This window comes from Nestor notabilis, unplaced genomic scaffold, assembly GCF_000696875.1.
Source record: "Nestor notabilis isolate BGI_N333 unplaced genomic scaffold, ASM69687v1 scaffold13248, whole genome shotgun sequence".
Classification (NCBI taxonomy): Eukaryota; Metazoa; Chordata; class Aves; order Psittaciformes; family Psittacidae; genus Nestor; species Nestor notabilis.
The window spans coordinates 1-26,001 of NW_009940652.1; the positions used below are offsets into that span (position 1 = coordinate 1).

At 38.3% G+C, this 26,001-nt stretch overlaps 1 protein-coding gene across 1 annotated transcript in view; it reads left to right on the forward strand.

Annotated features, from left to right (window-relative positions):
- The first annotated feature begins 2,305 nt into the window (after positions 1-2,305).
- Positions 2,306-26,001, forward strand: part of MAP3K5 (mitogen-activated protein kinase kinase kinase 5) — a 31,342-nt gene continuing 7,646 nt past the window's right edge. Inside the window, exons 1-14 of the mRNA XM_010020468.1 lie at positions 2,306-2,373; positions 4,169-4,264; positions 5,530-5,611; positions 7,531-7,664; positions 11,986-12,113; positions 13,171-13,307; positions 14,455-14,560; positions 15,658-15,815; positions 16,300-16,477; positions 17,276-17,296; positions 18,153-18,330; positions 18,430-18,598; positions 21,582-21,767; positions 25,283-25,388. Coding sequence (XP_010018770.1) covers positions 2,306-2,373; positions 4,169-4,264; positions 5,530-5,611; positions 7,531-7,664; positions 11,986-12,113; positions 13,171-13,307; positions 14,455-14,560; positions 15,658-15,815; positions 16,300-16,477; positions 17,276-17,296; positions 18,153-18,330; positions 18,430-18,598; positions 21,582-21,767; positions 25,283-25,388 — 1,747 coding nt within the window. The remainder of the gene's footprint in view (positions 2,374-4,168; positions 4,265-5,529; positions 5,612-7,530; positions 7,665-11,985; positions 12,114-13,170; positions 13,308-14,454; positions 14,561-15,657; positions 15,816-16,299; positions 16,478-17,275; positions 17,297-18,152; positions 18,331-18,429; positions 18,599-21,581; positions 21,768-25,282; positions 25,389-26,001) is intronic.

Genomic DNA, 26,001 nt, shown 5'->3' on the forward strand with positions numbered 1-26,001 from the left:
CGCTAAGGTTTATCTATACTTTGGCATCCTGCAACTTTCCACTTTGGTTTTTGCTTTTAGAGTAGTTAAAAAAAAGTGCAGAAATCTTACATTTTTTTTTAAATAGTCATTGCTCTGTTCTAATAATAACTGTTCCACGCACACAAAGCTGTTGCTATGTCTGCAGGACGTTCTTGCACAGATGGATGATTCTTTTTCTTTCCAAAAAGTGACTTAAAAAAATAAACTATCAATAGGCACAGAAATTCAGTCCTGTGGGATTCAGCTTATTTTAGGCATAAATTGCAATGATACTTAGTTCAGCCTGGTTTGGGTTTTGGTTACAGTATGTTTTCGTGTGCTTCTAAAAAAAGACAAAAAATTCCCCAACTATTTATCATCCTTTTTTGGTTTTTCCTTCCCCGACCCCTTATTAAACCATGCTACGGTCAGTACCATTTCTGGTGTATACTACTGCATTTGTTATTTAAACTGTCAGTTATCATTTAATTTGTCAGTTGAATTTCAAGTCTGTTCATCAGGACATGTCAGAAACAACTTGAAAAGACTTGACAGTGAGCCAAGAGTCACTGTGAATTCTTAGAAAACTCTCTGGCTGCCTCCATGAGGAGCTGCAGGGGGAAATCTTTATCTTATGCAAGTATGAAACTGAATAAGACTTTTTCATCTTCTTACAAATATTTGCAAGTTTCTGATCACTTGATTTTTTTTCAGTTTTCCTCATTTTTTCTTGTTTGTATGAAGGTGGGTATTCTTTGGAGTGGGATAGCCTTCAGAACCAAGCCTGCTTCTAATCTATTTTTATATCAAGACTTTTTTTGGCTCCTTTGAAGCTCCTAGACTTAAAGTGGTCTAGGAAGGGGGAGTTCCCAGCTTTATGAGGATTCTCAGCCTTTCTAGACTAGTAAGAGCCAGCTTTATAAGTTCAGCCTTAAGGTACAAGGTAAGTCTTTGTACATCTTGAAGGCTTTTCCAACAAAAGCCTCCATAAATATTTACTACATTACATAAGGAGAGAGCAGATCTGAAGAGACATCTAGCATTGAAATAGCTAATGCTTTTGGCAAATACTTCAAGGAAGCGACTGAGTGCAGCACTGTGTGCTATGTAACACAGTAATAGGGTTTTTAGGCTTCACTAAACCAAAACCATTATGACTATATAAAGGTAATAATATAATGAGCAAAAGAATGAGAACACATATCAAAGCATGTGCAAATTAAGAGAAAGCTGGCAATGCAGACCTAGAGAAACCCAAATATTAAGAACACGTAACACCAGAAATATCCTGGCTTGCTGTGGTCTAGTTTCTAGTAATGCAGGCAGTCATACAATTTAGTCTTGCTCACAAACACAACACGTTCCCTCTTAACACCAAACAAGTTTATTGTACCAGCACTTAAGTTTCGCAGATTGCTGGTGCAATCAGTGCCTTATTTCATGAGTAATAGAGTTGAGCTCTCAAGAATTGCAAAGGGAGTTGGAAAGCATATAGCGCACTCTGAGCTGCACAGTGCTAAATCACATCCCGTATGCAGGGAGTCATAGAAATTGGGTTTAGCTTAACAAACTCATTGATCAGTGATTTGTGCACTGATGTAAGTAACTCTACTTTTGTCATAAACACAAATGTTTATGATTGAATCAGGCCAAAACGTATTGTTAATCTTAAAGGCTTTATCAGAGTTTTTGGAACATGGCTGCTACCCTAAAATGATTTGCATCTTAGGTTATCCAGAAAAGTTACTAGTGTTTTGCAGAGCTGACATCATATGAGCAAAAACGACACCAGCTTTATTTTTCCAATTTAAAAAATAAAAAATAAAGTAGCAGGCTGAAGTTGCTAGGCTACAAGTTGGCTTTTTCTCAGTGCTCAGGACAAGCCCTGGATTATGAAATAACTGCTACTTGTGGTGTTCCTGTGGGAGAGTGCCTCAGAGGTCATGCTGATGAATGTAGTGTTAGAAACAGTGAAAAAGTTGTATTCAGATCTGCACCCGGTTTTCTTTGTAGCTTAAGAACGGATAACAAGGATGTTTACCTTCCATCCCAAGTTCTTGGAGCTTGGAATCTCATCAGACTGCTTAATTATGACAGTGGGAGGTGTCTGTACTGCTACACTTCCAGAAAACAGACCGAAGTTCCACCGAGCTGCTTTTCTGTGGTTGCTGCCAATGCTCAACTGTTTTATCTGCTGCTTCATCTGCATGTATAAGCAAGCCATAGTTACAGCATTTGCAGTAGTTCTCCTTGTCTAAAGGCAATTCTGGATGCACGTGAGCTGGGCACAACGCCATGCTCCATCATGCTAACCTGTTTGTCTTCAGAGTTTCGCAAGTGCAGCACCAATTCTGCTGTCACAGAAGTCAGTGGGTATTGCGAGTGCTTAGGAACTGTCAGAAGGAGGCATTTCCTGAGCAAATTATCCTGTCTCTTTTTATAACTTGGTGGTTTTCAGTCTTCCTTTTTTTCACTTTATCTTTTTTTTTATTTCTTTCCAGGGAGGAAAGCAGCATTTAAGCAGTGTAAACGTTCACTTAAAGGCCTTAAATATTTATGAATTTGCCTGCCCTCTGTGTACACTCCACATTCTTACCCTTTTATTCACTGCTGTGTTAGTCAGTGTCTTCTGTGCATGTCAGGTTTAAACTGACAGTGTGTTCAGTTAAATGTTCAAACTCACATGAAACTCACTTGAAATGAATGAGTAATTCTGCTAATATCAGTTACTCCATATCTGGAGAGTTTACCTGTATGCGTAAAAAAATGGAATTAAAAGCCAGTGTATAAACTGGGGATAGTGACTGTCTTCCCAGATGTGTACATTACTTAGCACTTACAAATTTTTCCTAACGTAAGAATGAGTCATCACCCCCAAAGGCAAATATTCTTATAATTAAGCTCTCTTTTCTCATAAGTAGCTTTATGAAAGGCAGGCCTCCCAGCTTGTCTAAAGAGCCATTTATCAAAACTTACAGGGCTATACCACAGAGTAATCATAAAAAGAAGCAAGGGTCAGACAACCACAGACACCTATTAAAGGTGGAAAATTACAAGTATTTCCTGATATCGAAAGAAAAAACATTACAAATAATCCTTTGGTACAATATAAAATAAAATTCTACTCTGTTGTGCTATAAATTAATTAAAAACATGATGGCTATCTTGATCCAGATAAGAAATTAATTTCACCAGGACTGTGGATTTTTTCTTGTGTCATAAGAATGTCTTCATTTCTCGAATACAGCAATATATTCTCTTGTAACACCCTAGCCATGTTTTTTTTTTAATCTTTTCTAATATAGTAACAATAAATTATACTGCATAAGTTTGACACCTGGCACTCAACATGTGACAAACTTACAAGATTCAAATAACGCTTAATATTTTACATAATGAGCACAGTAATGACATGCATATAAAACAGTTCTGGTGAAAGTATCTTTGCAACTGCTGCAGCAGCCTACTTGGGTTAGAACACTGAGAACTGTACCAGAGTTTGCATTCCTTCTGCTCTTCTGCTGAGACATCTATGCATCCATAAACAAATAGCATACATATTTCTTCATTATCTTTGTTCTGTTACAGCAAAGAAAAGTCAAAACTGAAGAAAGACATGGGTGGGCAAGGGTGGTAAAGTCATTCACCTCATTTATTGACGCTGACTTAATTTTAAAACTTTGGTACATTGATACGTACCATCAATGTACCAGTTCACAAGGAACTGATGGGAAATGTTTGTGTTCAGGATTGAGCTGCGGCTGATTTCTAAAGCAGGATGAACTCATTCAAACTCATAGTTTGAATTCCAGCTTTCTAACATGATCCTGAAACCATGTTTTATCTTGGCTGCAGGAGCGGAATTTAAGGGCCTTACCTAAATGCACTTAAGACAAAAATGACTCAGGTCAATGGAAATAATCCTATTAACTTCTTTGCTCCTACTCATTCTTGTGCAATGTGTGGGCTACGAGGGCAAGCTGAATGATAGCAAACAACAGAAGGGGAACTTTGGAGGACACAAGAGTGTAATTTTACAATAAGGAAGTTTCTTAGGTTTAACTTGGTGATTTTATGTATTTAATGGATTGATTTGTGTGGTTTGACATACCTGGTAGAAGTTCAAATGTATTTTTCTAATAACATGTTTGCTTGGCTGTTCTTTCAGCATTTCGAAGTTTGAAGAACGATGCTGTTTCCTATATGTGCTGCACAACTCGGATGACTTTCAAATCTATTTCTGCACAGAACTTCATTGCAGAAGGTGTGTCACTTGTTATTTCAGAAAAAAACATGGCCTGTCATGGTGTAGTTGCATAAAAACATGCACAAAAGGGACTGACTGGTTCAGAACTGCAGTGAAAGTTACCTGAGCATCCTCAGAGATGACCATCTTTCATGTGAAAGCTGTAGCACCCTGGAGATTTGAGGTTTGGAGGGTCAAGGTGCAAGCTCAGACAAAAGTTAGAAACAAATATGATTACAAATTTAATTACTTTTTAACATACTTGTGGGATTATTTCTCTGGTAATTGTCATATTAATGTTTTGTACAAGTGTTCATTGCTCCCAGTCCAACAAAGCATCCTAAACTTAAAATGGACTTTCTGAAGTGGGAACATTTGGAATAACAAGGTCTGGTCAAGATTTCTCTTTTACTGTAACTAAAATTTTATTTATGATTATGAAGAATCATACACTTTATTTCCTTTATGTTAGCAACACATTCATGTAAGTAAGATTGTACCAGTACCTCTACAGGAAACTTGGCAAGCATTTGTTGCACAAAATCAGGTGTGTCTCAGTTTCTCTGTGCAGTGTTTCTGCTCCATAAGCTTGGGGGCTGTGGTCTTGAATTGATCCGGAAGGCATTTCCAGAGGAAATTTCTTGTCTTTTTGTGCTAAAAAAGGGAGTCAATTTTACCAAAAATCACTGCAGTACTCCATGTTAACAGCTGTGGCCACCTCCCAGCTGAATCTTGAGCTTATTTTCTCATTCATTCTAGTTCATATAGGTTCTGTTACGTTCATTCCCCTCCATATCTGAGCACTTCTTAGAAGACAAGTGAGCAATACCTTAGCATGACATATACTTACATTCTTTCAAAGGGGTAGAAGTCATATGTAACAGGTTTCGGGGTTTTTTATGGGAAGTTGTAAAATAGCCCCCTTTTCATTCAGACAAAAACTTGAAGCTAGCCTTCCTGCACTACGAAAACTTCTCCCAATGTAGGCAAGATTTCCAGGCCTTTGTCAAGATGATTCAGTCTTTTCATTGGACATAAAGAAATGGCAGTATAGGATGAGAATTTTGCTGGATACATAGATTTTGAAATAGAAATTCCATTAATAATTTCAGACATTAAACTTCCCAACAAACAAACTTTTACACTGAGTTTATACTTACTATACTTAAGTCCTCTTTTGGTTCATTCATTACTTGAGAGAGAAGCATTCTCTTTGTCCACATACTGTCTCACGTGTATATTTACCTTTTTTATTCCTTTCCTTTTCTTTTTCCCTTCTACAGGTTTTTTGACATGGTGAACAGTATCACTGAGGAAATAGGGAAGACTACAGAGGAAGGGGAATGTGATGGAGACTCTCTAGAGGTATATTCTCCCTCCCCTCCACACCCCAGTGTACTAAGAATTTGGGGCTTCTAGTGTAGGATTTCACTAAAGGGAGTAAATTACTATTCTCTGGAAGAAGTTAGACAAGTTATTGTTTACAAAATTTTATACTCTACTATTTATAAATTAATTATTCTTTTTAATGATCCTCATACAGTTTTTATAACAAGCATAGCTAAATCTCTTGTATTTCAGGTAGCATACTCACTTAAGAATCTACTCAGATGTGGAATTTTCCAATCATGCTTATTGCAGAATGACTCTTGTAACAGTTACTTCAGAGTGTAATCATAGGCAGCATTAGCATCTCTTTAGATTTTAAAGACTGTTTGTTGTCTGTTTCATGCATCACTGGAATCGTCTGCACTTACATTATTGGCAGATTGTCTGCACAACAAGTAGGGATATAATTGTGGTAAAGGAAGGCTTGTCCCTGCCAGTTGCCGTCTGTAGGCAAACATGGCAATGAACAGCGAACTCAAATCAGGTGATGATGTTGGTGCTGCTGGGAGCCTGTTTTATACTCTTAGTCCACTAGCTTGCCCTGAAGCTTAGGATGCCTTATTTCTGCTGGCACCCTTCTTAGCTAGGTTATAGCTTGCCTGGGTATGCTGTTACACTCTGTATTCTCACCTTGAGTTTCTATCTGAACATATGCATAATTGGAAAGTGAGTACAGGGCCATTGGGTGCAATGCTGTATTTAGGGTGTTTAGGCTTTCTTTCAGGCAGGGAACAGGATAGAATATCTAAGCCTATGACTTATCACATGAAAATCTGGTGTCCCAAAGCTCTAGAGGCATCTAGTCAATGCCACAGAAAGAATACAGTCAGCCCTCTGTCCCAGTTTTGGTGTAGGCATTTTATAACACATCTGAAATTGGAGATAGGACAAAGAGAAATCACTGTGGTGACTTGTGGGATAGAAAAATATCCTATAATGAGAACCTTCAGATGCCTAATTTGTTTATCTTAGCAAAAAGAAAAGCAGTAGGTGACTTGATTACAATGGGTAAGTATTTTTACAAGGAAATTATGAGGTGCTAATAGTCTTCTTACTCTGTTGAAGAAAAACGTAATTAAACAGTGACACCAAAGAAATCTGAATTCAGAAGCTGACTTCACCATAAGAGTAATTAATTGTTGAAACAAACTACTGAAAGAATTAGTGAATTCTCTCTAACAAAAGATAGCAGTCTTTAGTAAGAGGAAAAGAAAAACTATATAGGAATAGACTACTGGCTTTAGTATGGGAGGAGTGAACGTGTGAAGTTACATGTTTGTGTTACACAAGAGGCTAGGTCAGATAATCTATCTAATGACCATTCCTGGACTGGCCTTAAACTCTTTGAAATTCAAATTCAGCCGAAACCATGCTTAATACACTGCAATCCTGGCTAACCTCCCTTGGCACACTCTGCTGGCTGACCTGGCACTGGCAAAATTGAGGTTATGCTGGCTTTGGAAGATGTGGTCAGGTCAGGAGAGCATCTGGAACCAATTAAGTGTATCCTCTCTATGTCAGTTTGGTAGCTGAGGCTTTCAGTTTGGCGCAGAGTGCCCTCTGTCGTCTTGTTTTCCCAGCACCTGCCAGCAGAATTGCAGATGCTGTTGAGTAAGAAAGACATCCAAGGGTAGCTACATAGAACAAGTAAAGGCAGGGTTAGCTTTATGCACTTATCTGAAATAGCTACCTTAGAAGCCAGTGCTGTTTGTATAGTCAGTGGAGAAATACAGGCATGTCTGCATGGAATCAGAATTGTCTTCTTGAAGTGCTTTTCTTTCCTTCATGATCTGCAGAAAGCAACTAGTATCTTAAATGCCTTGGCTATAAGCACAGGGTCAAATGGAATAAATCTTATCCCCCTGTTTCATTTAATGTTGTTGTTTGCTTTGCAGTATGATTATGAATATGATGAAAATGGAGAGCGAGTCATTCTTGGCAAAGGAACTTACGGCATTGTATATGCAGGACGAGATTTGAGCAATCAAGTCAGAATTGCTATTAAAGAAATCCCAGAGAGAGACAGCAGGTATAGTAACTGTGCCTGGATCTAAATTTTGTGCATTACATAATTTCTTCAGTAATGTGATCAACCAGTTTGATCAAGGAGTACCACTTCCACAAAGCTGTCAATAAATTACGCGTCTGTAGTATATAATGGTGTTCTCTGTCTTTGTAACTAGATATTTCCAGGTTGCATTATAGATTATGATCACAGCTGAGAATTTAGAGTACTTTTTCTTTCCAAAAGAAATATTGCTGAAGTGCAGAATCTTACTCAAACACCTAGTGATAAGCTCTATCTACTTCGACATGCTCAGGCATGTCCATAGAAAAGAACTATTGAAATTCATGATTTGCAGCATCCTTTAAAATTCTGAGTCTGAATTGTTGTGAAAAACATTTTCCTTTTTCCTGTTTGTGCATCATTAATTATGAAGCCTTTTAACATTAGAGGAAATAATGTAGAATGATCTTCTTGTCCATTTTATTTAATGCAGTCTCTCTATATATATATATTTGTGGCCCTCTCTTATTTGTAAAAGTTGCCAAGTAAAGACCAGATACTTCATGTCCTTAGTACTTGTATATCTGTAGGCATCTAGTATTTTGAATATGTAGATTTCCACAAATATTATTATAAAAGTGATAGCAACTCTAAAGATAAGATTTTTCAAATGAAACTGACAAACTGTCAAGTCGTTCTTGTACTCTACGTTAGCTTTTGATTTTTGCAGTCAAGTGTTGTTCCAGCTGCTTCTTAACAGGTGAGTGGAGTGCCTGGATCTTTGAAGTGCCTCTCAGACTGTAAAATATTGTCAAAGACTGTAACTCAGGCTTATGTTCAGGAAAGCTATGAAAAGTAGGCAATAAAGTCGTTGCCATGGTTGGTAAAAGAAAGGTAAATCTCTCCCTTCCCAATGGTTAAAGAAATAATTTTTATAAAGGAAGGTTTTCTGATAAAGACAGAGTCCTGCTGCTTAGTAGCAGGAGGAATGAAATACTAAATGAACATAAGCAGTATATCGAGTGTACTAACTGGTCAATATTTGTCCGTCATTTCAGTTGGGGATGGAATCCGTATTTCCAAGTTTTTTGTCATCTTCTGCCCATTTGGTTTTTTTGGTTTACTACTACGATCTAATGGATAGCTTGTCCTTCAGCAAGATTTCCCATATTTTGGCAGGCTGCATTTCCTCTTCAGGAGGAGATAACTGTATCCTTGTTTGTGCAGTGTTCAATCTACAACTAATATCAGGAACGAAGCTAGTTTTACCCATCCCTACAGAGCAGTCACCTTGAAGAGAGAGCTAGTATTCAAAACAGTAAATAAAGAGGCTATTGTAACCCACCACAGTGGCTGCTGTTCCTCTCACTTTTATCTAGAGTGTAAGTCCCTGTGGGTAAAACCACCATTTATGGAAAAGGAGCATTATTCTGTGTAACCTACCAAGCACCAAGAACTGTTACTTAAATTGTACTGGAGCCTAGATGCTAACAGGACACTGCGATAACTCCTACAGTTTTCTTTGTGTAATTTATAGACTAGGTCAGTAATGCCACCTGGTGTCCTGGCTTAGTTTCTTTTTCCTGGGTCTTTTTCATGGACCTTCCTTTGGTTATTCTGTCCTCACTTGCTGTTATCTTCACTGACAATTAAAAAATGAATCCTTCAAAGTCTTTTTGAATCCATGCATATATTGGCTGTTCGATATGGATATGTGTGTGGTCTAACAATTTTTTCCATACTTACATTATGGAAAAGGAAATCCTTCCATCCTCTATATTATTATATATTTAACTTCAAGATGTGTTACAATTTCTCAGAAATTATGGCATCATTACATGTAACATTGACTCTAAATATAGTTGCAAGTTTTGTATGTATTAATAAGAAATTAATTGTTTGTAACAACTGTGTTTAATAGAATAGCCAGAGTAGAGTGGTAATTACTTTAAAGGAAGAAAAAACTGAAATCATCCAGATTTTTCTTCTCCAATACACATTTTAAAAGAATTTCCAGTGGAAAAGTTTCAGGTTCAATGTGCAAAGCATACTGGAAAAGAGATTATTAAGAGCTGTTAGTCTTTTCTTTAGACTTCAAAAATATCTACAGGCTTCCAGGACATATTTCAAGTAGTAGTCTTTTAATGGCAGAGTAATAAAATATTATTAAAATTATTAATTAACTTATGATTAATTATAACCAGCTCCTGTAGTACCTTGAAAGAAATCTATAGAAAGAAAATGATTCATCTCTGAAGCTAATTCTTACCATTTTCAAAGTAAAAATCCATCTTTTGGATTCATAAGAAATAATTAAGTTCTGACTCAGAGCATGCAATGGCCAGAAATGCAATGATTTCTGTCCAAAAAGCAAGTCTTTGATACAGTATGTTAAATATAACCTGCTGAATAATATACATAATTGTCAGGAAATAAGAATTAAGGAGTTAAGAATGTGTATGGAGACACATTCTGAAAGAAAAGGAAACATTCATGCAATGCTGTTGCCCTCAAGTGCCTTTTCACAGCTACAAAACAGTACCAGTGGCCATATCATGTTTCCAAGTTAAAGTAAAAGTCATATTAGATGACAATAAGATCTAGCTTTCTAGGATTAAGAATTTGTCTTCCTTCATACCATTTAAAGTTGCCTAATGGCTAAATTCTAAAGTAATGTTTCATCCCACTGGAGAATTTTCTTAGAGCTTTATTTTATTGCTAAATTATTTTAGTTGCTCAAGACTCAATTAACTGTGCAGTTTGAAAGTGCAGAGAGAATTATAATGGTCTTGCTGTTGCTGCTCTGAATGAATATCCCATTAACAGAACTCAGGAATATAATCTCTGATTTTGCATTTCTGGATGACTAACAGTGTAGTTAGAATCTTTATAGTCATGTGTGGAGAGGCAAGCCAAAACTCAAATTACTTTTGGGTAAATAGGCTTAGTTGAGTTGCATAATCACACTTCTCATTAACCAAATACTTTCCTTGATTCCTGCAGCAGTTGTTTTCCAGGGAGATTTTCAGATGCCCACTTTTCTTCTTTTTTTCTCCCTCCGCTTTAAGAGCTCAGCCTCCACTTGCAGCTTGATCCTGTTGTTGGGGTGAGCTGATAGCTGCCTGGCCCTAGCAACTGAAATTGCACTTGTGCTTTGATTGCATTCCTCGCAGTGGCACTTGACTGGGTCCAGGGAGAGCTAACTCCTGGACTTGAAGCAGCAGGAAGTGACCCCTTCTCTCATAAGTAAATAAAATCGAAGTTTTCTACCAGTTCATTAGGGGATTAGAATGTACCAGTGTTGACGTGGAAGTGTTATGCTGAGAACAACCTGGTGAAGGTGGTAGTTAAACTACTTCTTTCGGTGGCAAGTAGCTGCAAAGTCGAGTTTGCTGATATGTTTAGCATTCCCTCAGTATAAGCATCTGACTGTCTTCTACTTGCTCAAGATTCTGCAGCTCCGTCTCACATCTTTGCTGACAGAAGGAGGTGTGTGTCCCTCATCTATTTCAGCTACTCTGAAAGTCTGCCTGCAGATGTTAGTGCTTTAGTGAAAGCAGCCACCAGTTTCTCAGCATATTGTCTATATATTGCCAGAGTATACATAGGATCTGGCAGCTGATCTGCTTCCAGCTCACCCAGGGTTGGAAGAAGAGCGTTAGGGCTGGCCCAGGGAGCACACTGGATGCTGAGCTCTGGTGGTGTTCCACATTGGAGAAGGTTCCAAACTCCAGAAACGTTTTTTGCTAAAAGACTGCTGAAAAGCTTACATGTCTGAAAAATATTTCTCTTGGACTAAATTACATTCCTTGAAATTGTTTCGATCAGTTCTTCTGAATATCTCACCATGAAATTATTCCTGTTTTCTTACCCTGGTAGCTATCCACTCTTGATTTTAGATAAGACTTTTACTTTAATTAATTAAAAATTAAATGGTGATATGTTTTCATTATTGAGGCAATTTTAGTTATATGCTAACTTTATGGTTTACTAGTTCATTTGGGCATTAGTCTGAATCCAACTGCTTGCACAACAACAGTTGTTCTCTTCAGGTTAGGCTGGAGAACAGTTAATTTTCCACAAAGTTTGTTCTGCTCAGTCTGTTTGTGTATATTTATGTTTTGTGTGTGTATGAGTACACAATATTATATTTACTTTATGTAAGTTATGTCTATTTATATATGATGACATGTTTTTATAGGATGTGGTGGTCACAATCACCAGAGTGATTTTCAGCATAAACGTGTTTCATGCGACCTAAAATAGAACTTCAGCTGCTACAGTAAACACAAGGCTTTCTTCCTGAAGTTCAATACTGAATAAGCTGCTTTTTTCTTTCCAGGTACTCCCAACCTCTGCATGAAGAAATAGCTTTGCATAAGCATCTCAAACATAAGAACATTGTCCAGTATTTAGGTTCTGTTAGTGAGAATGGGTTCATTAAGATATTCATGGAACAGGTGCCAGGTGGTAAGTTGTGGGGGAGACTAATTTGGTGGTTGGTTGGTTGGTTTGTTTGGTTTTTAACATTTTAAAAGTATGAAAAACAGAAGTACTGCAACAAGATATATTTTATGTAAATAAAATATAAAATGTTCTTTAATGTCTCTTTCATAAATTAGTGGGAAAAACAGTGTCTTCAAAGTGCTCAAGTCTCTCATTCAGTATTTAGATAGGCTGTGCTACAGATACAGCTCAGATCATTGCTATGGCAGGTGAGCTCCTTTTACTTACAGATCTGTGGTGGGTTGACCCTAGCTGGACAGCAGGTGTACACCAAAGCTGCTCTATCACTCACCTCCTCAAGTGGACAGGGGAAAGAAAATACAACAAAAGGCTTATGGGTTGAGATAAGGACAGGGGAAGATCACTCACTAGTACCAGTTACTGTCACAGGCAAAACATGCCCAACATGAGGAAGAGCTACCCCTGTAGCCACCTCTTACCAAAACCTTGCCACACAAACCGAATAAGATCAGAGATGGTCTGCAGTCATTCTACTAGAAAGACAGTAGCTAGTCTCACATGTCTGAGCCCTCCTCAGGTACCTAGCACAAGAGAAAGGTGATGGTGATGGTTGCTTCTGTTTGAGACCAAAGAACTCACAGCAGTCAAACGCAAAAAAAAATTCCACGTCTTGAGTTTAGCTTTTCAAGAAACTGTGGAGTTGGTGTATGTACAAAGACATGCACATGCACTCTTTTTTACAACATTCCTCTGTGACAGCTTGTTTCCCGAAATTGAACAGAGGTGAGCACATTGATTAAATGGGTTCTGATCTGCCTGCTTTAGGAAGCATATGTTTCTCTGCTGCAGCTGAGGCCAGTGGAGATACTGAGACTCTCTTTTTAATTACTGATGCTGGTGATATAAGTAAGCATTCACCTGGAGAGGTCTTTGGTTATGGAAGAGGTGCCTACACTTGGTTTGGGATTGATGCTTGTTGTTACTTTTTTTTTTCCTTTGGGGGAGAAAGCAGAATTTAATTAGATTTTTACTCTCATTTTTTTTCTTTCCAAAATTATAGGCAGCCTTTCTGCTCTTCTACGATCAAAATGGGGACCATTAAAAAACAATGAGCAGACAATTGGCTTTTACACTAAGCAGATTCTTGAAGGATTAAAATACCTCCATGATAATCAAATAGTGCATCGAGACATAAAGGTAAGAATTTGCAGAGAATTAAGCCTGACAGTGTTATGTTACTGCATAACCATTTATTTGTCCTGTAATTTAAAAACTTTCAGAAAAAAAGTTCTTGTTATCACATACTCTCTCTGCTGTTCTGAACTGTGCATTAGGTAATTGAGCCAGTGTTGATTTGAATTTGCACCAACAAAACATGTTGGTTATGGGGGTTTTTATTTTAGGAGAATTGACATACAGACATTTAAGATGTGATAAAAAGGATGTTTTTATTTCTGTTTTCAGTGACATAGAATCATAGAATGGTTTGGGTTGGAAAGGACGTTAAGATCATCTAATTCCAAACCCCCTGCCATGGGCAAGGGTACCTCACACTAAATCATGTCACCCAAGGGTCCGTCCAACCTGGCCTTTAACACTGCCAGGGATGGAGCATTTACCACTTCCTTGGGCAACCTGTTCCCGTGTCTCACCACCCTCACTGTAAAGAACTTCATAGAATCATAGAATCACAGAATAGTTAGGGTTGGAAAGGACCTTAAGCTCATCTAGTTCCAACCCCTCTGCCATAAGCAGGGACACCACACACTAAACCATGTCACCCAAGGCTCTGTCCAACCTGGCCTTGAACACCGCCAGGGTTGGAGCATTCACAACTTCCTTGGGCAACTCATTCCAACAACTTCCTCCTTATATGTAACCTGAACTTCCCCAGTTTTAGTATAAACCCATTACCACTTGTCCTATTGCTACAGTCCCTGGTGAAAAGTCCCCTACTAGCATCCTCATCAGGCTGATCAAACTTTCATAAAAGCTTATTAGAAGTGAAGAATATTGTGTATGGGATATTAGCAGGTTCTTTTCTAAGGAGATTGCAGACGAAAAAGTTCCCTGAAAAAAAAAAAAAGACTTTTACCTTTTTTCCTTCTTTTAGTATTCTTTAACTGAATTCTTGTAGTAGGAGTTCACTTTGAGGATGAAGTTTCTGATAATGGAATTATGTAAGATAGGAACACTATAGATTCCTCTTTCATGTCCCCTCTTGAGAGCCTTAGGAGGTAATTGTTACTTACCAAAGAGTGCATTGTAGAAACAGGCTGTGCAAGAAGTCTTAAATGAAGAGTGAGCAGAGAAAAATAATTACTCTGAATGTTCTGTTCCTCAGGGTGATAACGTGCTTATCAACACCTACAGTGGAGTATTAAAGATTTCGGACTTTGGAACTTCAAAGAGACTTGCGGGAATCAATCCATGTACTGAAACTTTCACTGGTATGTTCCCAGATGAGACCCTTTCCTCACTTGATCTGTGTATGGAGGGTCAAAATTCACAGCTGCTGAACTTCCATTGGCTTCAAATCAATATAAAAGGTTGCTGCAAGGATAACTTTTTGTAAACCTAATCTTAAGCTGTATGCTGTGCTTGCATGCACTGTTCAAAGAGAATGCTGTTTTGGAATTTCAAGTTGAGACATGAAAGCCCTCTGCAACAGAAGAGCTCTGTCTTTCCTGTGCTCTATTTGAGTATGTTTCTTCTGTATGCATGGTTTCTTTATTTTGTTGATAAGGTTAACTTTTTTTTTCCTTTGATGACTGGCTTGGACATCTGGCTTCACCTCCAGAACTGCTTATCTACAGAGCCTGTGATTAACTTGAACTGTGGAATCATAGAATGATTTGGTTTGAAACTCACCTTAAAGATCATCAAGTTGTAGCCTCCCTGCCAGGGGGGTTTAGTCTTCCACTAGACCAGGTTGCTCAAAGCCCCATCCAACCTGGCCTTGATCCTCATTCTGCTTGATGATTTGATTGGATGTTAGATCATGTAGTGGCACTACATTAAATAATTATACAAAACAAGAAGTGACTGTTTTTTAGTTCCATCCTCTCCTATTTCTGCTCTAAATGGAGCAGAATACAGAATGATGCGTCAGGCTGATTCCCTTACTTCAGAAAAAATACTCATATCACCTGATATTTTAGGTTCAGATTTCAGGTTTCACTTCCTTTTCCTCTCTGAATACAATTCAGAGTTATCTTCATTATTTTAATCTTAATCTATAATACACTAAATGAAAATTAGGTCTGATCCAAAGCTCATCAAAGCCTCTTAATTTTCATGGACTTTGAAAAGCAGTATCATCAGGTTGCTGGACGATTTCAGATGCTTTTAGCACAAGTAATATTTTGAATGATATTTTGAGTTTTATGTAGACTGCATATGAAAAGTTGTGAATGTTGAATAACAGAGTATTTTTAACTCTTTTGATACTGCTTACTCCTCAGTGACTTTGTTCCTCTTGTCCTTTAGCTGTCTGTTTGAAGCATTAGTCCACCTAAGTAAAAAACAAAGAGTATGTTTTAAACAGGTACGCTTCAGTATATGGCACCAGAGATTATAGACAAAGGGCCACGTGGCTATGGGAAGGCTGCAGACATCTGGTCATTGGGTTGCACAATCATTGAGATGGCCACAGGGAAGCCCCCATTTTATGAACTGGGAGAACCACAAGCAGCTATGTTTAAGGTCAGTTGCCTTCCTTGTACAACTCACACCAGTATTTGTAAACACAGGAAATCTTGTGACTGTTTTGGAGAAGCTAGAATTAGAGATTGCAGGAAAAGAAGATGAAGGAAATGCTTGATTAGGGAGGATGTTGAGAAGAATGAGCTGATTCACTGAGTGGGAGTGCTGGGTAATTTTAAAGAGAGTAATGAAGCAATAGCAGCTATTCAGCAGCCTGGGTGTTTAAAAAAAGAAAACCTGAGGAAAGCTGAAGTTTTCTGCTTTGCAAGAGCCTCTACTTGCAATTCTGGGATTTTAAATGTAATTATTTATACAGTTCGCATTAGGCTTTTTCCTATTAATGAATATATTAGTTACAGAAAGATTATATAATAACTTGAGAACAGTATACCACTTTTACTATGTAAACACTTTTTTTTTGATGCTGTGTAGTATTTGGGAAAAGAGCAATGTAGGCCATTGTTTCTCCCTTGATTTCTCTCAGGTGGGAATGTTTAAAATACACCCAGAGATTCCTGAATCCATGTCTGCAGAAGCCAAGGCTTTCATATTGCGTTGCTTTGAACCAGATCCTGATAAACGAGCTTTTGCTCATGAGCTACTTATAGATGAATTCTTGAAGGTTTCAAGTAAAAAAAGAAAGTCCACATCAAAGCTCTCAGGTAACTGTTGCTAAGCTCAGTCTGGATTTTTTCTCTTGTTAATGATACTGCTGATACAGTGTTTAAGATGAACAGAACGCAACTCCATCCTAGGTGAAAGTTCAGTTGTAACCTTTTGTTCCAGCAGCTTGCTGCAGAAACACTGTTGTAGCAGAATTCTGTCATATTGTTGTCGCAGATGTGATTGATAGAAATATTTCTAATAATGTTTCTAAAAGTCTCTTTATGGTTCTGTAGAGCTTTTGTGGGTTTTGGGGTTTTTTGTTTCTTTGGTTTAACATATGTTATAATTCAAAGAATGTTTGCATAGAGTACATTTTGCATTATGTTAGAACTTGCTATTGAGCCTCAGGGGAGTTTTCTACATGAGCAAAATAATCTTTGTCCCACAGCGAATGTGCATGTGCTGCATTACTTTTGTTTCACATAGTCATTTCCTCTAGCGTTTTAAATTACGGAAAATAACAAAGGAGTTTTGAGAGTATAAGTGACATTCTACATGTGTGCACATATAATATGGAAATATTTCCTGTATATTTTTAGCATGATACCTAAAAGAAATAAAAATACCATGTAAAGGGGATGGCATTGGATGATCACTGTTAATGTGGTTTTCACACCCCACACCCTGATTAAAATTAACTTTAAACTGCAATAAATTACACATCTAGAGCATGCAGATAGGAGAGTCCAGATAGCCCATAAAAATGGGAAGAGAGTTACCCTTTAGACTCTGCTTATTTTCTCAATTAATTTCAGCACATTTAATTTGTTTTTTTCTTTGCTTTTCTCCCACAGTTCTTTCAGCTAACACAAATGGTGAGTTTTAACATACTGCTCTATTACAACATAACTGTGTAGATATGTGGTTATCACTTGTTTTGGTATAATTTGTCACACTAAAATGTTGTAAAGACAAGTGGGCACAATTATGAAAATAAGTAACCTTTCTCTATTAGGAACCTCTGATTTATTGTGCAAATTTAAACTACTATTTGTAATCCTACCAGACTATGGCTTAATTGTCTAGGCAGGCTTGAAGAACTGTGTTGTTACAGGGCCATTTAGTGGAAATCTAAACAGGAAATGAAATGGTTGTTTTATAGTAGCAATAGAGCCAAGGTTTGTGGAGAAAGATAACACAGATTTTTATTAAGCTAAATTCTGGAATTGAAAAAAGTGGCATTTGAGACCTCTTGTCAGGCCTGGGTGCAAGGATATTAATCTCTTTCAAGAAATGAACTGGGGGTGGGTGGGAGGAACTGAACAAACACATAGCTGAGTCAAAAAGTACATTTTGAAATATACACATGTGAAATAGGTATGAATAGTTTCTTGCAGAAGTAATGTGTGCTCTGGATTTAAAAATCAAAGTTCTGACTTAACTGATGATAAAAGATGCATGTTCATGACAGTGGTGAAATTTCATAAGTGAACTTGCGAAGAGCTCAGCATTTCCATATCTTAGGAAACTTTTAAATAAAAACATATTAACTGAAGGATAACTCTATTCCAGAAAAATAAGCTTTAGGAGTTTTTTGGTCAATTTTCTTTTAATATTTTATAGTGGTGTCAGGGAAGGCTGAGGTCTTCCTGTTTCCTCTGAAATAATAAGCTTTTCACTTCAGAACTGCAATGGCACTGTTCTAATTTCTGAATATTCCTTTATGAATAGAGTATCTTCGGAGTATATCCTTACCAGTCCCTGTTCTGGTGGAAGATACAAGTAGCAGCAGTGAATATGGTTCTGTCTCACCTGATACAGAATTAAAAATTGATCCATTCTCTTTCAAAACAAGAGCCAAATCCTGTGGAGAAAAAGATGGGAAGGGAATCCGGTCCCTTTTTTTGAGGTAAGGAGATTTCTGGCATTTATATTATATGGTAGGTTAGAAATGTGTGCCTTGGGTGGTTTTTATAAAGTTTCTTTTCACTGAGTCTCTTTCATTCAGCATCCCAGATGAAAATTTTGAGGATCACAGTGCACCTCCTTCACCTGAAGAAAAAGATTCTGGGTTTTTCATGCTGAAGAAGGATAGTGAAAGGAGAGCCACCCTTCACAGGATATTAACTGAGGACCAAGAGGAGGTAGTGAGGAACTTGATGGAAGCTTTGGCTCAGGTAAAATAATTTCAGAAGGCAGCAAAAATTTTACAGAATTTTAAGACTTATCTGCAATTACCTGGGACTTTGGAAATTACACCATGTAAGTTTTCATAGTTTATTGGGGTTTTTGGGCTATTAGAAGTGGCTTTAAGATCGTTTATGCTGCATTACGTATGCTTTTTGTGTTGTTTGTAAATACTATGTGTATACCTGGGTATTAGTGCTGGCCAGACAAAAGAAAACCATGTTTTCATAATAGTATATTTTGCCAGTGATTTTTCAAATGGGACCAAGGCTGTCAGGTCAACTCATGTGAAATAGATGATGATCATCCACAAGAAGTGATTACCTTGCCCTTTTTAGAGTTCCATCTTCTGGCTGACTGGTTTAACGGAGGGAGGTTTAGGTCTTTTGGCCTGCTTTGGCCTTATGTTAGGTTATTGTGTAGAAATTGTGGCTGACTGTTCACCACTGCCTTCTAGCCAACAGCTACAAAAGGGCAAAGAGAAGGGTTAGGGGGAAAATAAATTGCAGCTATTCCTCACAGCAGTTGGGAGCACATACGGAGAGGAGGGAAGACGGACTAACAGTGGGAGCTACAGCAAACAACAAAAACATTGCAGAATGACCTTTTGGCACTCCTTTGTGGGGACAATTTGTAGTGATATATCAGTTCAGGATGGCACTGGGTAAATTACAGGTCACAAGCACACTGCTAAATGTTGCAAGACTGTAATTGGATGACATGATTTTTTGCTTTTGTTCGTAATGTGTGTGTTAGCAGTTAATTGACTCACTTCATCTCAAGGCTAGTATTGCTGGTCTAAAACATATTTGTATAAAACATGGCAACTCATCTTCTAAAGATAGTACTGTTTAGAAACTGATGCAAACCAATATAATTATTACACATGTACTACAGTTAATGTAATTGGAAATTGCTGCCATACCAATAAAAAAGAACTTCTAACTCTTGGTGGGGGGAGGAAGGAACCCATAGTTGTTGTGGTAACTATAGAAAGCATTGAAATAGAAGGCAGTAAGAGATGCCCATGATCTGTGCTTTGCTAGAGCGTTGGTATAACAGACACAGTTGTTAGCATGTGTATGAAAGGAATAACCAGTGATTGTGAGAGGCTGAAACTCAATCATAAAACCTGGAGAGGGTGCTTGGTGGTTCATACCTTCCTCAGCCGGGGCTTGAACAGCCCAAGAGGGGAGCAGAAAGGCACGGAGTTGTAGAGCTGAACAGTTCAAAGCACAAATGCGTGGGACTATCTGTCCCTTACGAGGATGCAGAACTCTGACTCCCAAACACCGCTTTCTCCCTTGAAAAGAGGTACCCTGTTCAAAGAGTAGGAAACCTGCTCAAACCACCAGAAAGTGATAGTAACTGCAGCTAAAAGGAAGTTGATTGGCTTTTTATGTCCTGCTTAAATGCAAGAAGTTACTAATAGGTGGAAGCCTGAGTTTCTTGGGTTTTGTGTTTTTTACATGAGCTACCCAAGTTGCAAAAGCTTGAAAGATTCATCAGAATAAGCAGTAGAAGTAACTGTTCCAGGGATCGAAAGATTCCAGGTGGAGAAGGAATGTAAGCCACACATATACACCCCAAACTACTAGAAAGTGTATTACAAACTCTAAAACAGATGTAAACCCCAGAGATATCCCAAGCCAGAAAGACAGAGACCTAAAGGCTACCAAAGAACAGACTAAGCACAGATTCTTGCCAACCTACACATTTGTTCAATGACCAGGAGGCCAGCTCCGAAGTGCATTGAGAGCAAACGGGGTGGCAGGCACATACTTTGCGAGCATCCCCACAGAAGTAAGGTTGGCCATAAAAGGTCCAGGTCCCGGTCCATCTCCCTCTTTTCCTCTCCTCTCCCCCTCCTTTCTTCTCCAGATCTTTCTCGAACCCCGGGCCTTTTATATCCCGCAAAGTGCCAAGTCATCCCTACGCAGGGGGTCAGCCTGCATCCAGACGAGTGGCCCTGCTGGCTTCTTTTTCCTGTGCACATTCGTCCTGGCGCAGGGGGTCCACCTGCGCCAGGAGGAGTAACCCTGCCGGCTCCCTGCCGTGCACGCTCACTCCAGGTGATTGGGGATGGTCCGCCATGGACCAATTTTTACAGTGTTAGACCCATCCAACACAGGAACTAGGAAGCAAAGGACAGTATTTACTCTCTAAAGTTATGCCAGCTGAATAAAAATTTCAATTCCAAATATTAAGTCAGAGATAGAAAACCATATTAGTTTTTAAACATGAAGTATTAGATGCTTATTCTGAAGGAAGTAATTATATATAGAGACTAAAGATATCTAATATTGATTTTTCACAACAGAAGGACATATGGTGTTTGGTTCTGTTGCATTTGCCAGGTTTATGCTAGAATGTTACAGCTGGCCATTCATCAAGAACTATGCCAATAACATTAGGGTTTTAACTATAGTTAATTAATGCTGATCAGATGAAAAAAAGATTTGATTACTTGAGAAACTAAAAATAAGAAAAAATAGGAAAAAGCTCTAGAGCAGTCAAATATTCTACTGACTAAAGCACCCATCTCTGAGGTAAAAGATCCTAGCCTCTGATCTTGATCCACTTTGATTTGGAGAATTCTCCTGATGACTGGCTATATTGAAGTGGATCCCTCACCCTGTCCTATGGTAGCTGATCTCATTTTCATATAAATAATTAAAAAGCTATTAGGGCAGATAGGTAGGCACACGACATGTTGTAGCCCTGGACTAGAAGATCTTAAGGCGTGCTGGGGACAGGGCAACCAGTATGGCTCCTTAACAAGAAAGAGTGATCTGTTTTGGGAGGGTCATTCTCCTCCCCTAGCCTCCACACCCAGTGACTGTTGAAATTGTTCTTATGAAAAGTTTTTTGTGAAGGAGAAAGTGCTATCAAAGCCTAAATCCTGATGAGGCCTGTGTATATGTTTCAAAAGATGGCTATGAAAACTATTTCTTTCCCTCTTTTTTCTACCAGGGAGCCGAAGAACCCAAACTAAAATGGGAACATATCACAACACTCGTTTCCAGCCTCAGAGAGTTTGTACGGTCCACTGATCGTAAAATCATCGCAACCACTCTTTCAAAACTGAAACTGGAGCTAGACTTCGACAGTCATGGTATCAGTCAAGTGCAGCTTGTGCTCTTTGGTTTTCAAGATGCTGTAAGTTGTCATTTTTACAAAGAAGTTTGTGCACCAAAACTGCCAGGGGATGGGGAAGCTAGAAGCAAACAGAACTTCATCAACTTCCATCCAGAGTTATTGAAACAATAATTGTTGAGGGCTTTGAACTTGTAATAACAAAAACCCAGCCCACAAGCATGAGTTGGTTTGGTTGCCACGTGGTCCTTTGGCAGGACACAGACCCTGAACGCAACTGTTGAGATTTTTCTGATCAAAGATCTAGAAGATTCAGCATGGTTGTGTGAACATTATGTCATAATACTAAAGCAGGAAAGCCTTTAAAAAAAAAACCCAAAACCTCATTTTGGAGGAGTTTATGATAAATAAGACCAACACTGAATGCTGAGTTTATCCTTCATAAATACAGATCTCTTGAATTTGAGTTCTCCTACAAACTAACACATTAAGCCACTTTCTGGCCCCAGTAGTTGTCTATTAACCTCATAATAGTGCATTCAGGTTTTATTCTAGTATTTTTGGTTAGCAGCAGATTTCTGCCAAGCTAAACATTTTCATTTCAATTTATAATAAGCAAGATAAGGAAGGAAAAAAGGTTACTTTCCTCTCACTAATTAATGCAAAATTTATTATTTCCTACAGTAAGCAACCAAATACACACATGGATACCCTTTAAATAGGTAGTTTACCAAAAGCAAATGTCTTTTTCTTCTTAAGCTATGTATTTAAATGTTAGTTCATAAGCAATTAGGCTTAATGATTAAGAAGAATAACCAGCATGGGAGAGTGCAGCTGTGCTGGGCATCACTAGTTCAAACTGAAGTCATGTAATAAAAATGAAATGACAATTTAAGTAGGCATATGTGGTGGATGATGCTGTTAGCATTTAAACCTGGGGCACTCTGACAAGAAGTAGAGCTTTCAGGAAGGATGGCATAGCATGTAAACTGTTGCATAGACTACACAGAAACCTAATGTGTGAAATGAATCTGTAAAAGAGAGGCTTCCACAAACCAAAGTTTTCTCTTTGAGTCTTCACTTTTGCGTGCACTTCAGCTCTCCATTCTACTTGGCCTCATATTAATACTGTTTTGACCCTTGGAAGAAAAAATCCCAACCATACAAAGTCAAGAACAAAATGGGACGGGGCAGAGGGGAAGTACAAATATGTGGGTTGGTTTTCTGATAGCGATGTTGCTGGGCATCAGTTAAGTAGTAATTGCCTGAGACATGTTCTTTTCAATAAAAATTTTACCTTCTTCTGTTAACTTCACCATTACAAGTTGTTGGGTTTTAACTGATAGATGTCTGTCATTACTATCTCTCTATTATTTGACTAAGATAAACCATAGAAAGTTCAAAGAAAACCTTTGTTTTATATGAGCCAAGTCTTAATTATTTTGGACATGCATTACATTTTTATAGTAAAACACTGAAATCCAGATCAGTATCAGGACCTCAGATACTTCAGAGACTGGGATATTGCTTAAAGTGAGGGAAAGTAGTTCCCTTGTTCTCGGGACTTTATAAGGTAACCTCAGGTAACAAGGTTTAATAATCACAATATCCTCATCAAAACAACCAAGGAAAAAGAAAAAACAGGTTTGTGCTGTAGATGTCAATAGCGAAATTATGTTGTTGTGTTCTTGACAGAGTTACATTGTGCTTCTTCAATTCTTGAATAGGCTGCACTTAACTAAACGCATGTGAATATCTTGGTAGGAGTCAGTATGAGAAGGTGCAGAGTGCTTGCAAACAGGAGTTGTGCTGCCTCAGAAGGCAAGCCTTTCCATTCCCTGAGGTGTCAGGCACGGGGACGGCTTCCCTGGCGCTGCTGACAGCTCTCCAAGTTCGATCACAGTGTCCAAGTGCCATCTCGTGGCCACTGGCGATAGGCTTGAGGAGACAGGTACTGTTGTGGGCTGACCCTGGCTGGCAGGTGCAAGGACAGCCTCCCTACCCAGTCACTCATTCACTCCCTCCAGCGGGATGAAGGAGAGAACCAGAAGGGCCGAAAGTAAGAAAACTTGTGGGTGTGAAGATAAAGATTGTTTAATAAGTGAAGGGGGGAAAAGCCCAAACCACAAACCTTACAAGTGATGCAAGAGCAATCACTGGCCACTAGTAGACTAATGCCTAGCCAGCCCCTGAGCAACTGCTCCTTTGGAAAAATCACCTGCCTAGTTTTGTTGCTGAGCATGGTATTATATGGAAGGGAATATCTCTTAGGCCAGTTTGAGTCAGCTCTGCTGGCCATGTCCACCCCCAGCCTACTTACTGGTGGGGCAGCATAAGAAACAGAAAAGGCCCTGACAGTGCGGAAGCTCTGCTTAGTAACAGCTAAAACGTGTGTTACCAAGGCCATTTCAGTCACCCATCTGAAATAAAGCACCGTATGGGCAGCTGTGAAGAAAATTAACTCCATCCCAGCCAAACCAGTACAGGTACCTACATAAAGTACTGCATTACTGAATACTGTTGATTTGGGGCAGTGAAAATAGTATGGTTAATAACTTAATAAAGTTTTACACATCTTCTGAAGCCATTATTTGTCTGACTTCAGTCAGTTTTTACAGCACACAGTGTGAGAGAATCAAACTAATCCCATTTGTAGGAAGACCTAAGAGTGAAGTATCTTCTAAGAGTGAAGTATCTTGCCACGTTTTTTCAGTAAGCTAAAGAAGTTGCCTTTTTTTTTTTTTTTTTTTTTAAATGAAGCTTTGAGGAGCTTCGTAATTTCCTAAATACAGTTTAACTCATTTCTTCCTGCAACCTCTTGAGTTCTGGTCCTACAAAGTCTATTGCTTTGGACTGCTTTCATGCCTGAAAAACAGTACCAAGTCTGGTTTGTGCTATTGTCCTTTACAGTGGCTAGACACTATGGTCCCACCTGCTTCTTCCCTGTCATTCTTGCAAGTGGCATGGAGCATCCATAGAGACACCTAGGAATATGCCTAAAGCAGACCTGTAGACACTTATTTTTCTACACTGGGTTGCTCCTATCTGATCATGTGAAGTAAAAGTAGAAGGAAAGACAAAATGGCATAGCACACAAATAAAGTCCCCTGACTATTTAAACTAATCTTAATTAACTATTTTCTGAATCAAGGAGCACCATTACATTAGTTCTTTGATATTTCCTACAATTGTACTTTAAAATAGATAAGTATTGCTCAGAGAAAGCAGTGAAAACGATGCCAAAACAGTAACAAGATTAAATAGCTTAAGTTAGAAGGCTTTCATAATATGGTCCGTCCACACCCATGAAGTTTATTTAACTTCAGTATTGCAGTCATAAAAAAATCGCCTAACACAGGAACTAGTTCTTGATAAAAAATACAAAATATTGCACAACTTGAAATAAAATAATGTAAGTTGGTGACATTGCCATTTTCTTCATTTAGTGAGAACATGAAATAGTTTTAATCACCTGCTTTGATACAGCATCTATAAATTCAAACACCTTATATAATGACATATATTACAGTTTTAAGTTAGGCGCGATGCAGTGTCTGAACTGAATCCTCTGTTGCTAGGTCAATAAAGTTCTCCGAAATCATAATATCAAGCCACACTGGATGTTTGCATTGGACAGCATAATCAGAAAAGCTGTGCAGACTGCTATAACTATTCTAGTCCCAGGTGAGTAATTTCTTAATACTCAGCAAATATTTACTAGCTGATCTCTTTAAACATAATTTAGAGTTGCAGTTATGATACTTCACTTAAGATTTTGAAACTAGCAGTAGCCTTTTCCCTGCTCACTGTCAGTTTTGCAACTTAAAAACTAATCAGTGTATTGTCCAAGTTATTTTGGAAAGCACCTTTCCGAGATGTGCAGTCTAAACAATTCTGCAACACAGTGAGCAGTAGTAGGCTAAGGTGCTCTGGAGCCTAATTTTTGACGTGCACAATGCTGCCCTTGTATTCTAAAGGACAGACCACTTGCCAGCATATGCTGATTGTGGAAGGTGTTTTTACAAAGTGTAGATTAATGATGTATTCCTTGGAGTACTTGAATGTCTCCCTGGCTCCTGGTCAGAAGCTGTCTAAAGAGAAAAAAAACAAACCAAAACAAACAAACCTGCAGTGCCTGGAATTTGAATATCGTATTTTGAATGTTGTGGAAGTAGAATGCACTGCTTAGCTGAGGGAATGATTCTGTGTGGAAGAAACTGTAGCCCATTCTGTTACTACCAGAGTTACTTTTCTCTGCTGCTGCTTAAGTTCTAAGCTTGTGATCCCCCTGTTCCCT